Genomic DNA, 12,614 nt, shown 5'->3' with positions numbered 1-12,614 from the left:
TAATTTACAATTTTTATACCATGTATATATGATATATTTATCAAGGTATACTAAGTTTAGTCCCTAAATTTAGTTTGTAACGCTTAAAAATATTGATTCAAAATCAGAGCAATTATTGAGAACTTCCGAGTAAAAACATTCATTGATGCGACTAATAGTCCAAAGTTAATATATCTAGTTATTTTCTCCAAAGCCTATGTACATTTATTATGACCTATTTATTTTTAGATAGCCATTAGATAACAATTGCAATTTTTGGAGCAATTGATCTAAAAATAAACAGTATATTTAAGTTTATAAAGAAGTGAAGCGTATATTAAATTATTATGTACACTGCAGTATAATAAAATATAACAAAGTATTATAATCATCTATAATTTATTACGGAATACCAAAATATTAGGTTACGGAAATTGTAATATGTTAACTAACAATTATTGACTTTTTTTTGTTACGTCTAGTAAATAAATACTACAATTCGTATCATTTAGCAAAAGCGGAAATCAAAACATTACTATGTGAACCTATTTTTAGATATCTAGGTACAATGATTAGTTTAAATACTTAGATACCAATTAGAAATTCATCGCACAAAAGTATACATTATTCTATGCCCAGAAGCTGGGAAAATATAAATTAGCATATATCGCTAAAAGAGCTAAATTGAAAAGTTCTAGCTGAAGAATCAGACTAGTATCGTAAATAACTATTCTGTTCAGGTCTGTAACTAGAGCGCGACAAAGGAGGCACTCGCCTCCTAGTAAAGAACAAGCTAGTAAAGAATCATGTAAAAGGCGCTCATTAATTTACATAAAGTCATTAAGTCAAAAAATTCGACTTTTTGGTAACACAGGCAAATTTGATCCGATCTTATTGGAATTTTTTTTGAAAACCACTAATTTTGGGCCATTCTTTTCAGCTGTGATGTCAATTTTTCGCTAGCTATCAGTTATGTGGTTAATTCCGAGACCAGGACTCCACATTCTTGAAATCTATTAGAGCTAGGTTAATTTTTATCACAAATTTGAAAAGTATGACCCAAATTTAGTAGGATTACATACTTGGTTTATCAATATTGGATAAAATTTGGATGTGATAGAACAAAATTAAATTTTTTGGATTCTGATGACGTCATAAAGTTCAAAAATTTTATTTTTTTGATATCACAGGCAAATTTGATCCGATCTTATTGGAATTTTTTTTGAAACCCACTTATTTTGGGCCATTCTTTTCAGCTGTGATATCAATTTTTTGCTAGCTATCACTCATGTGTCTAATTCCGAGACCAGGACTCCACATTCTTGAAATCTATTAGAGCTAGGTTAATTTTTATCACAAATTTGAAAAGTATGACCCAAATTTAGTAGGATTACATACTTGGTTTATCAATATCGGATAAAATTTGGATGTGATAGAACAAAATTAAATTTTTTGGATTCTGATGACGTCATAAAGTTCAAAAATTTTATTTTTTTGATATCACAGGCAGATTTGATCCGATCTTATTGGAATTTTTTTTGAAAACCACTAATTTTGGGCCATTCTTTTCAGCTGTGATGTCAATTTTTCGGTAGCTATCATTTTGTGATTAATTCCGAGACTAGGCTTCCACATTCTTGAAGCCTATTAAAACTAGGTTAATTTCGATCACAAATTTGAAAAGTATGACCCAAACTTGGTAGGTTTACATACTTTATTTATCAAAAGTGGATACAAATTTTAAAAAAAATTATATACATACATATAATATCTCAACTGTTTAATTTAAATAATACCTAATACGAATAATTAATAAGCGTAGCATAACAGAAATAATTATTTCAAATTCATTTTTTTGTAGATGCGAAATTAAATTTTTTATTGTTTAAATTTAATTTTTAAAATTATAAATTAGAGAAAAAAAATTTGTTATTAGAACGAATCAATTTTTACAAATATCTAAGTACTAATAATTAATTAATGAATTATCATGAAGTTCAATGATTATCCCAATAACACCCTTCAAATAATCATTTTTTATTGAACAAAAAGAATTGCAAAACTAATTTATACTAATTATTGTCAGATAATTCATTTATCCACAATCATATCAATCAAAATTATAATACTTAACGACTAATAATTTTTAAAAATTAGCAAGGTTGTTGTTTCTTAAATCGGATGTGTAATTCTCTCTTCACCTCCATGTATAAAATATTTCCTGGATCATCCTCACCAAAAATTAGTGGGTTTTAAAAAAAAAATTCATGCAAATACTATAAAGTTTGGCCAAAATATCAAAAAAATTGATTTTTTGAACTTGATGACGTCATAAATATCGAAAAAATTTGTTTTTCTCTACCATACGCAAATTTTATTCAATTTGGATCCGTCAAGTACGTAATCTCACTAATTTTGGTCATACTTTTCAAAACTAGTCTCTTTAAAAATAAAAAAATAAAGTCAATAACTGTGTTCTTTGTGCGTGAAGTTTTCAAATTCTATAATTTTAGAATACATAAAGAACACAGTGAATATATGTATACAGAGGTAAGAGCAAAAAATTAAGTTCATTAATATGCTTTGAACATCGATGTTTATGAATAAACTTAGATAGCTAACTTAAACAAGTATAGAATTTTTTATTTCATTTCTAGAGTTCCATTGGAAGTCATATACATTCTGAAAATGGCAATTAGGTTCTTTCGTTTCTACTCGTGATATTTACATACTTAGGTCTCTGTTGATAATGGTTGAGCCTGCCGAATAGGCTAAGAGTGTCTTTGGATTTGACTTCATTGATTAAATTTGTCAAAGAAACCTCCTCTAATCGTTTTTAACTTGAAGATTTTTGCTCTCACTACCCAAGTTAGATAATCCTAGCTCTTGTAGTTTTCTAGAAAAGAGATCATCTCGTTTCTCTTAGGCTGAGCATCGAACAGTAGATAACGTAATCACCTTTTTCATTGGGAAATGCAATAAAAGTGCCTGTCATTTTTTCAAAGTCATCCAAAATTACAGATTCCTGTAATTATTTTAATAGTTACAAGGCAAACTTGTAACTATACTATTATCAATTCCGGGGCAGATTACGAGCTTTAGAGATCAAACTTATACATGCATAAATACGTAAAAAAAGTATAAATAAGTATGTACGTAGATACGATCAAACATTATGTTAGAGCTATCTAAATTCAAAATACACAACTATGTCATTGAATGGAGTGTTTATAATAAATCTTTTAAAAAATAATATAAGGTATTTAGGTCGATTTATCACGCTATACGGCTATACAAACAGTTAAAAGAATTGATGTATGTACCTATAAGCGAGGTCATTTTGTCATGAAAATGTTTTAAATACAAAGAAACCAACTAAGAAATTGTCAAGGAAGTGTAGATATTTAGGAAGTTCAACACAGTTTTATAAAAAAAAAACAAGGATGCATCATTTTCCACTCAAAAATGTTAATTTGATAATTAATAAAGATTTTTTAATTTTAATTATATTTCATAACAATAGCAGTTAAATTTTTTATAGAATGGAAACGAAGAAGTTAGTAGTTTTAGCTTTTTTACCTCGCTTTCGCAGTTTCTACCCTTATGACTCTAACAAAAATAGTTTCTTAACTCTTAACTATTATAAAAATTTAAATTTTCAAAATAATACAGAGTTTAAATAATGAAAGATTAAGGACACCTATTTTCATTGTTATAGTGGAGAACAGTGGCGTAGCTAGCCTTGACGGGGTCCCATACCAAAACTTTTCTCTAATGCTCTTTATACCATGTATATATGAAATATACATAGTATATTAAGTTTAGTCCCAAGTTTGTAACGCTTAAAAATAATGATGCTAGGAAAAAAATTTTGTCATAGGTGTTCATAAAATCACGTAATTAGTCCATTTCCGGTTGTCCGTCCGTCCGTCTGTGGACACGATTGTTTGTTTTCACTTGTTTATTCATAAATATTAAAACTATTCAATAAAAAAAAGATTACTAAAATTTATTTGAACGAATAGGCAGCTCTACTTTGCATATTCCATTCAAAATTATTACTACAAAATTATTAATTATTCCAAAATTACAAGTATTGGTTTTTTCGATTTTTTGGAATTTTTTTAAGGGGTACCCCTTTATAAAAAATCGAAAAAATCGAGAAAATTTTTTTGTCTCTGATTTTGATAAAACTCTGTTTATAAGGTAATTTTAACCCAAAAAATTCAAAAATCGTATTAATATAACGGTTAGGCAACTAGTTTTGGAGATATCGAGCCAAAATATGGGATAATGGGTGATAATTCAAAAATTATGCTTCCAATCATCAAATGAATACGATTTTTGAATTTTTTGGGTCAAAATTACCTTATATACTAAGTTTTATCCAAATCAGAAACCATAAATTTTTTTCGATTTTTTGGAATTTTTTTAAGGGGTACCCCTTTATAAAAAATCGAAAAAATCGAGAAAATTTTTTTGTCTCTGATTTTGATAAAACTCTGTTTATAAGGTAATTTTAACCCAAAAAATTCAAAAATCGTATTAATATAACGGTTAGGCAACTAGTTTTGGAGATATCGAGCCAAAATATGGGATAATGGGTGATAATTCAAAAATTATGCTTCCAATCATCAAATGAATACGATTTTTGAATTTTTTGGGTCAAAATTACCTTATATACTAAGTTTTATCCAAATCAGAAGCCATAAATTTTTTTCGATTTTTTGGAATTTTTTTAAAAAATTCAAAAATCGTATTAATATAACGGTTAGGCAACTAGTTTCGGAGATATCGAGCCAAAATATGGGATAATGGGTGATATTTCTAAAACTATGCTTTCAATCAACAAATGAATACGATTTTTGAATTTTTTGGGTCAAAATTACCTTATATACTAAGTTTCATTCAAATCAGAAACCATAAATTTTTTTTCGATTTTTTGTTCATGCATTTTCGTTTTTAGTTTATGTTTATGAAATTTACCAAGGTGTACTAAGTTTTGTCCCAAGTTTGTAACGCTTAAAAATCTTGATGCTATGAAAAAAATTTAGGTATAGGTGTTCATAAAATCTTTAAATTAGTCCATTTTAGGTCTGTCTTTCTGTCGTCTGTCCATCTGTCATCACGATAACTCAAAAACGAAAAAACATATCAAGCTGAAATTTTTATATAATGCATCTAAGTGAGCAGTGTTCTCTCCCACTCTATGCAGGCACACAACAGAAGAACTATTGTATAGCTGAAAAGACATCGAAGCCACGATACAAGTCTTTTTTTGCAATTTCATATAACATCTATAATATCTCTTACTTAGATGCATATGTGTGACATGTATACTCAATGTCACAAAAAATGCTCGTTTTAAAACATTCTAAGTGTTACTATTATAACATAACATATGATGCGTACGCTTAGAATGGTTTTAACTGTGGCACTTTTTCTGACAGTGAGTGTATGTATGTGTAATGTGAAAGAGTTATCAACACTGCCTATACATGGTATTTCAACGATTAACTCAGTCAATTGTTTGTTTTCACTTGTTTCTTCATAATGTTGCGACACTTACTTTTTAAAGCAATCGAGAGTTAAAATAAGTATAAAAATATATACCCATTAAATCATAAAATTGAAAATCAGAAAATTTAAAACGAATAAAAAGGTCGGCGTAAAAGAAATTCCCAAAATACCTCCAATTCATTAGTTTAGTTTTTCATTTATTAGGAATGAATTCTAATCCTAAATTAATTGGCTTAATTTTCTAAATTTATCTAGCAAATGTTTAAAGATTTTTTACAGGATGTAATAGAGAACCATGTAAGAATCGACGTCTGAGATCACTAAGACCCTTTATGCAATTTATGTTTCATGCTGGAAATCAGATCTTGTTCTACATGTTTCCACGGGTAAAATTTATGAAATTTTGCATAAAAAGACGGATTCATTTATTAAAATCCATGTTTGTATTCACGTTCTTAATTATAAAATTTTATTATTTAATTAATAATATTTAAAATACATTTCGATATTTAAAATGCAGGAACCCACCAGCCATGTCCTGCTCCCTGTCCACCTTTAGTTACACCAACTCCAAAACCTCCAGTCGGTAATACAGGTATCAGTGCATGATGATGATGAGGATGTAATTGATGTACAATTGGTATCAATGTATGGTGTGTTTCTGTGATAATTGCAATTTTCTTCTCAATTGTTTTCTTTGGTACAACAGCTATTGAATGTGCATTCTTAGCATGTTTTGTTGCATATAAAATATGATGTTCATTTTTATCAATAATGCTTGAAGTATTTGATGTTAATGGTTTTATTATGACATTTTTAATATGATGCGTTGATAATTCATGAACAGCAAATGTTGATGGTAATGAAACATATCCCACTCCCAATGCTGAACGTTTTCTTATTACGTTTGTCGATATCATTTGAGTTTGTGTAAAAAATAAAAAACCAGTCATCTGAAAACAATTTCCATTTTTTTAAAATTATATTTAAAGAATGGATGTAGAAACGGTTACGTTCTCGTTTATTTCATCATAAAACAAAAGTTATATTTCAGATAATCGATCTAGTGTAGCTACATAAGTTTAAAAATTAATTTTACGGTCTTCGATAATGTAGCTTCTTCAAATAACATGCTTTGAAAGAGAATAGAGAAGATTTCAAATAAGATGATATACATATTATTTTCTCAATATTAACGAATTTTAGATTTTTCTTTTAAAAATTTTATCGTCTCGTCTATAGCTTATGCGTATAATAATTTCAATTAAAAAATGTATATATAATAATCCAATTTTGTAACGTTGTAATTGAATAATTATTTTTTTGATATGCAACCAACCATAGACAACTAATTATAATATAGATAAGAAACTTGTACTGTTTTTACCATGTGAGTTCCAAAAACTTATCACTCTGTTCAAAAGATTTCACTACTGTAGATCAAGTTCTTAATTTATACAGTATAGGCAATGAATATTACAAAAACGTTGTATGTATCACATAAACTTTCTAAAATTTCTACAATCATTTTGATCATAGTTGCCTGGTCAAATTTGACAGACTAGTACAAAAATTTATCTGAAATAGTGTCAAATAAAATATTAATTAAAAATTAAAAAAATATTAAGATGGTTTTTCATTGTTGTGTGAAAAGATGTGTAAAAACACAGAAGGATATTAGTTTACATGTGATTCCTAAGAATTTTGAGGTAAGTAAAAAAATTGTTAACTTGGATAGAAATATTCTTGAAAGACTTAATTTTTCAGAAGTTTAAAAATTGGACAATAGCGATTGGTCGAACGGACATCGAATACTCGAAACGTGAAAACTATCGTGTCTGCGATTTACATTTCGCCGACAAAACGAAACTCCAGGCTTCAACAGGAAAATTGTGAACTTACTTAAAGCCTAATGCTTTTCCTAGCCTCCACTTAAGTAGTAAGTTAAAATCCTTATGTAACTAACGTATGTTTAATTTATTATTGTATGTAGGTCTTATAGAGGAACCACGAATGTAGACACAATTTGATTATAAGGTAATTTTTATTTATTTTAGGTTCACAATTTTTACATGCAGAGACCTCGAACATAAATTTGAACAAAACTGCATCAAAACGACCTGGTGAGTGAATTTAATTGTTAGATACTAACAATTATAATTTAAAAAGTAAATATAAAAATATAGTTATGAGAATAAAAATAAAACCTAAAGAGATATTAAATATTCATTAATGCATTTTTTAAATTGTTATGTCTACTGAATAAATCGCCATGAAACACTTGGCGATTCATTGAAACAAGTTTATTTCCTTAAACGCTTGGAAAATTTAGCTTTTATTAGCGTTTATTTTAAAGGAGAACTTTTGATAGCGAACCACCATCCAATTCTGTATGATTTTTCATGAGAAGGCATATTTTGTGCTCATTTACAATCTGTTTGGGTTCAATTATACTTTATTAAATCACAAAAAATGGAATTGTTATTGAAATTTAGGAGCTTTTGTACTTTTACACTATTTGACACCTAAAATCATAATATTATGTATATAGAACATAAGTTTTTTAATTGCTGTTCAAAAAATTTTTAATTAATTTTTATCAATAACGGCAAATTTAAATGAAATCAATTTTTAGGATCGCCTATGGCTTCTACGAGTCGAAAGATTATGGCCATAAATATCTGTTTGTTGCCAACCTTGTTTCTTTTTTTTCTATTTTATCAAAAATCTATATTTTATTTTCATAGATTTGAAGAAAAAAATGTATTTACTAAAAGAAGGAAATGTGAGAAGGGTGAAAGAACTATCGAAATCAGCAAGAAAATATTACCATATTGCGAAAGAAAGATGTTAAAACTTGATCGAAAGTTGAAAGATAAAAATGAAACATATCTTAAAAGATTGGAAAATGCAAACATTTATTAGTTTTAATTTTAGTTGTAAGAAACACGATTTAAAATTTTTATTTGTAAATAGAATTTTTTTAAGATTAGTTGTTTAATAAATTTATTTTATAATTTAAAAGCGTTTTTTTTTCTTTAAAATATTTAATTATTTTTTGTTTTACTGTTTTAAGCACATGATTTGGAAAAAAGATGTTTGATAGCATTTCAAATAAAAATTTGATACCAAAACATGTTCTAAAACAGTAAAACAAAAAAAAGTAAAAATTGAAATTGTATTTAGAATTTGGCATTGAGTATTTTAAAAAAGGCGGTCAATTGATTGAAGCGCTATCTGGTGAACAGAGTGAGAACTAAATCTCAAGTTTCCTTGGTGATGATAGAGATGCCCATCTATAGTATAATATAAATATTTATTATCTATGCAACCAACACATAAGTAGAACCGCTAACTTTCTTTAAAGTCTTTTTTTAAAATAACTGGTTTTCATAATTTTTTTACTGGTTTTAATAATCATATATCAAGGTATATAATATAAAAATATATTATGTACATAGATTTGCATCATGCACGTAACTATATTGAGGTATGTCGAGTCTGTCCATCAAAGTTTTTAATTTATTCGTTAGAAATAAGTACATTTACCTACTGGATGTTACCAGGTTAAGTAAGTAGCTAAACTTGCCTTAGTATCATGTTGCTTCATTTGGGAGCCAGGCTGCAGTTCTCAAGTTGAAATTTTGACATCATTTCTTATGACTTTAAATTGGGTTTGTTGACATTGAGTTTTACCAAGTATATTCGATGTTTGGAGTTAAGTTTAAAAAAAAAAACAATTTCAAAACCCAAATTAAGTAACTTGATAATAAGGCAAGTTTAGCCAAATCGACGTTATTTCAAACTGTACTAAACCTAGTAAAGCGTTATGTACAGATCTTTTGGGAACACCCGGTACAATTATAAGATGAGTTTTAAATATGTCTTTTTAAATGAATGTATTTTTAAATGATCTAAAATTAGAAATTATTTTCACCATTTAATTTATGTTGATTTGATGGTTTTTAATCAAACCTAGAATAGGGCCTTTTTTTTTGTTGAATTCCTGTATAAGTAGGTATGTTAAGTTGCCAAACTTGAGTTGATTCGAGTATTATTTTTGAGTCTTCTCTATGGTACATACAATATTTTTATCATTTTTAATTTTTACAAATAATTCATTAAAACTAAACTAATTTAAAATTAATATTGCTCTGATGGCGACAAAGTTCGTAAATGCAACGAAGAAATAATGAAACAGAACAAAAACATTAATTACAATAATGTAATTAATTACAATGTCTATAAAATACGACTCTGATATTATTATAAATTCAATTACATCTATTAAAATATTAGATTAGTATAAATATATGGTATAAATAGAATATTTAACATTAATCCATTTTTAAATTTAAAAGAGTTTGAATTTTAAAATTATAATTAAGTAATTTATTTTAATATAGGGGAAGGAAGGATAATTTTGCATGTTCGTGTTTGTACCCTAGTTTATACACTATTTTCACTGCATTCATTGACTATTCCAAGCAAGTTTCAATGCAGGCTTGCAGGTTACCACTCTACTTTTATGGTAGTTAAAGAATTTGAAGAGTTCTAAACGGATAAAAATGAAGAACTGTTTTTATAAGGGAACAAAAGTGGTAAAATTTTAGAAAAATTAGTTTCTTCGACATTGGTATTTATAATGAATGCAGTTATTGCAGTTTAAGAATCTGAAGAGTAATACAAAAAACTGCCTATCCCCTTACTTAAGAATGAAGAGAGTCAAATTAAAAGAAAGTTTCATCATGAATGGTCCAGTAATTTATTATATGATGTGTATGCAAGCATCCACACATCCACACAGTCAGTTTTGAAAGTGAAATATTTTGTTATTACAATTAGTTTCATAATACCTTAACTTTTTTTTTTTAAAAAAGGAAAAAAATCCTAACTAGAATATAATTAGCGGTGAATCCAAGATAAATTACAACTATTTAGTATTAAAGAACTATTAAGTCACTTATTTTTCACTCTGTTATAGCTACAAAATCAAAGAAATTCTCTATTCTGGTAAAGGTACCGAGGTAACAATGCAGGATGATTTTGCAAAAACGAAATTTTTTTAAATTCTAATTGATATAGTGGATCAGGGTTTACCAAAAAATAATTCGTAAGGGGAAAATAATAATAAAAAATTAGGCGAAAAGAATTATATGTGCAACAACAGCTTTTTACGATATGTTGCTTCTAAGTTTTTTTTCTAGATAGCAGCACGGCCCAAACTGCCCACGTGACCTAATTTGACGCTCAAATTCAACGTCAAGCATGAAAATACACTTTTATAATAAAACAAGTGAAAACAAACAATTGACTGAGTTAATTGTTGAAATACCATGTATAGGCAGTGTTGATAACTCTGTCACATTTCACTTACATACATATCTGACATATTTAACTGATATTCTCATATAATGCGCAAGTGTTGATGCGCACTCGTTTGTTTTTTTGACGTCACGTAAATAACAAAAGATACTCACTTTGATATTAATACATACTATAAAATTTGTACCTAATAAACGCCCTCGTGGGTAAACAGTGATGTTAACAAAAAAATGTTTCAAACAAAAGTTGTTTATTTTTTTGTAAGGAACATTTTTTACATTTAAACTTTTATTCTATCTCTAACGGTTTACAAGATGGGTACTACGGACCCATGACCCAATTGACCCATGTTGCTCATTTACGAACTTGACCTCACTTTTTACGTCCTAAACACGCTGTAAAAATTTCAGCTTGATATCTCTTTTCGTTTTTGAGTAATCGTGACCACAGACGGACGGACGGACGGCCGGACGGACGGACGGCCGGACGGCCGGACGGACGGACAACCGGAAATGGATTAATTAGGTGATTTTATGAACACCTATACCAATTTTTTTTTTGTAGCATCAATATTTTTAGGCGTTACAAACTTGGGACTAAACTTATAATACTATGTATATTTCATATATACATGGTATAAAAACGACCCATGCGCATGCTTTGTTAGTGTGGTTTATTACGTCATCAAAATAGCGCGAAATATTGGCGATATTCATAATATTATATTTTAATTTTTCATAATTTAACAAATTCAAATTTAAACCGAAATAAATTTACTTTTATTCCTAACGAACAAAGTAACCAAAATTGTTTAGTAAATAATTGTTAAATTAAACATTTTTTAAATAATTATTAATTATTGTAATTAATTAATGAATTAACTTACCATTAGTAATGATAAAATTGAAATCATTACAAAATACAATTGAATATTTATAAAATAAAATAAAAATAAGTTTCGTGTCAATTTGACTAGGCGTCTTTTATTTTAAAAGACATTCTCTTGTCCACCGACTGTGTTGTTGATATCTGGACTTTACACACAAATTTAATTGAATCAAATCATACATACTTTATTATTTTAATAAAGTGATATATTTTACAGTTTTATAAAAAAACCATTCACCAGTCTGTTGCTGATTATGGTATTTTTATTCAAATGTTACTACCATAAGTGTTACTATAATATTCGAATTTATTATAAAAAATTATTTCAGTAGGGTAATTTTAAAATGTAGGCTCTAGAATCTAGACTGTTTGTAAATGTAAAATTTCAAGTTTCCAATTCTACAATGATCCTGTTTAAAGATTTTTTCTTTACTTTATCGTTAGAAATAAGTCATATTGAACAATAAACAGAATTATTAAATCTAGTTCTATGTAATTTGTTTGGAATAAAGTACAAATATTGCGGTTTTTCCACTAGGCCCCACCTTCCCCTACATGTTCAAAACGGTCCAACTATTTAGAGCGTAAGGCACAAACAAAACAAAGTGTTTATGTGTTACCAGTTATAACTATGAATAGAATACAAATTTTATTTAATTACATTTTAAACCATTTAGTTAGTTATAAAGTTAATCCCTTCAGTCAGAAACAGAAAAGATAATAAATTGCAATAAAAATCTTCCTCATGAAATTCTACACAAAAAGCTAATACTTACCGACATCCAGCAAACAACGTCCGTAGCTTCGAACAGTTTGTAAACTGCAGAAAATTTCCAAAGCAAATAGCTGATAATTGATTTGTTTTAGGCATAGATAAAAGGTTTGAGTTATTTTAGGACATA

General features: G+C 27.8%; 1 protein-coding gene across 1 annotated transcript; it reads right to left on the bottom strand.

Moving 5' to 3' along the window:
- Window positions 1-5,979: 5,979 nt before the first annotated feature.
- On the bottom strand, window positions 5,980-11,734 carry LOC123293798. Its single transcript, XM_044874709.1, has 2 exons — window positions 11,711-11,734; window positions 5,980-6,452 (listed from the first exon to the last, which is right to left on the bottom strand). The coding sequence occupies exons 1-2, from the start codon at window positions 11,711-11,713 to the stop codon at window positions 6,009-6,011; spliced, it is 447 nt and encodes a 148-aa protein (XP_044730644.1). The 5' UTR covers window positions 11,714-11,734; the 3' UTR covers window positions 5,980-6,008.
- Between the last annotated feature and the right edge of the window lie 880 nt (window positions 11,735-12,614).

The sequence above is a fragment of the Chrysoperla carnea genome, chromosome 2, assembly GCF_905475395.1.
Source record: "Chrysoperla carnea chromosome 2, inChrCarn1.1, whole genome shotgun sequence".
NCBI classification, from domain to species: Eukaryota; Metazoa; Arthropoda; class Insecta; order Neuroptera; family Chrysopidae; genus Chrysoperla; species Chrysoperla carnea.
This window is presented reverse-complemented; position numbering and strand designations above follow the sequence as displayed.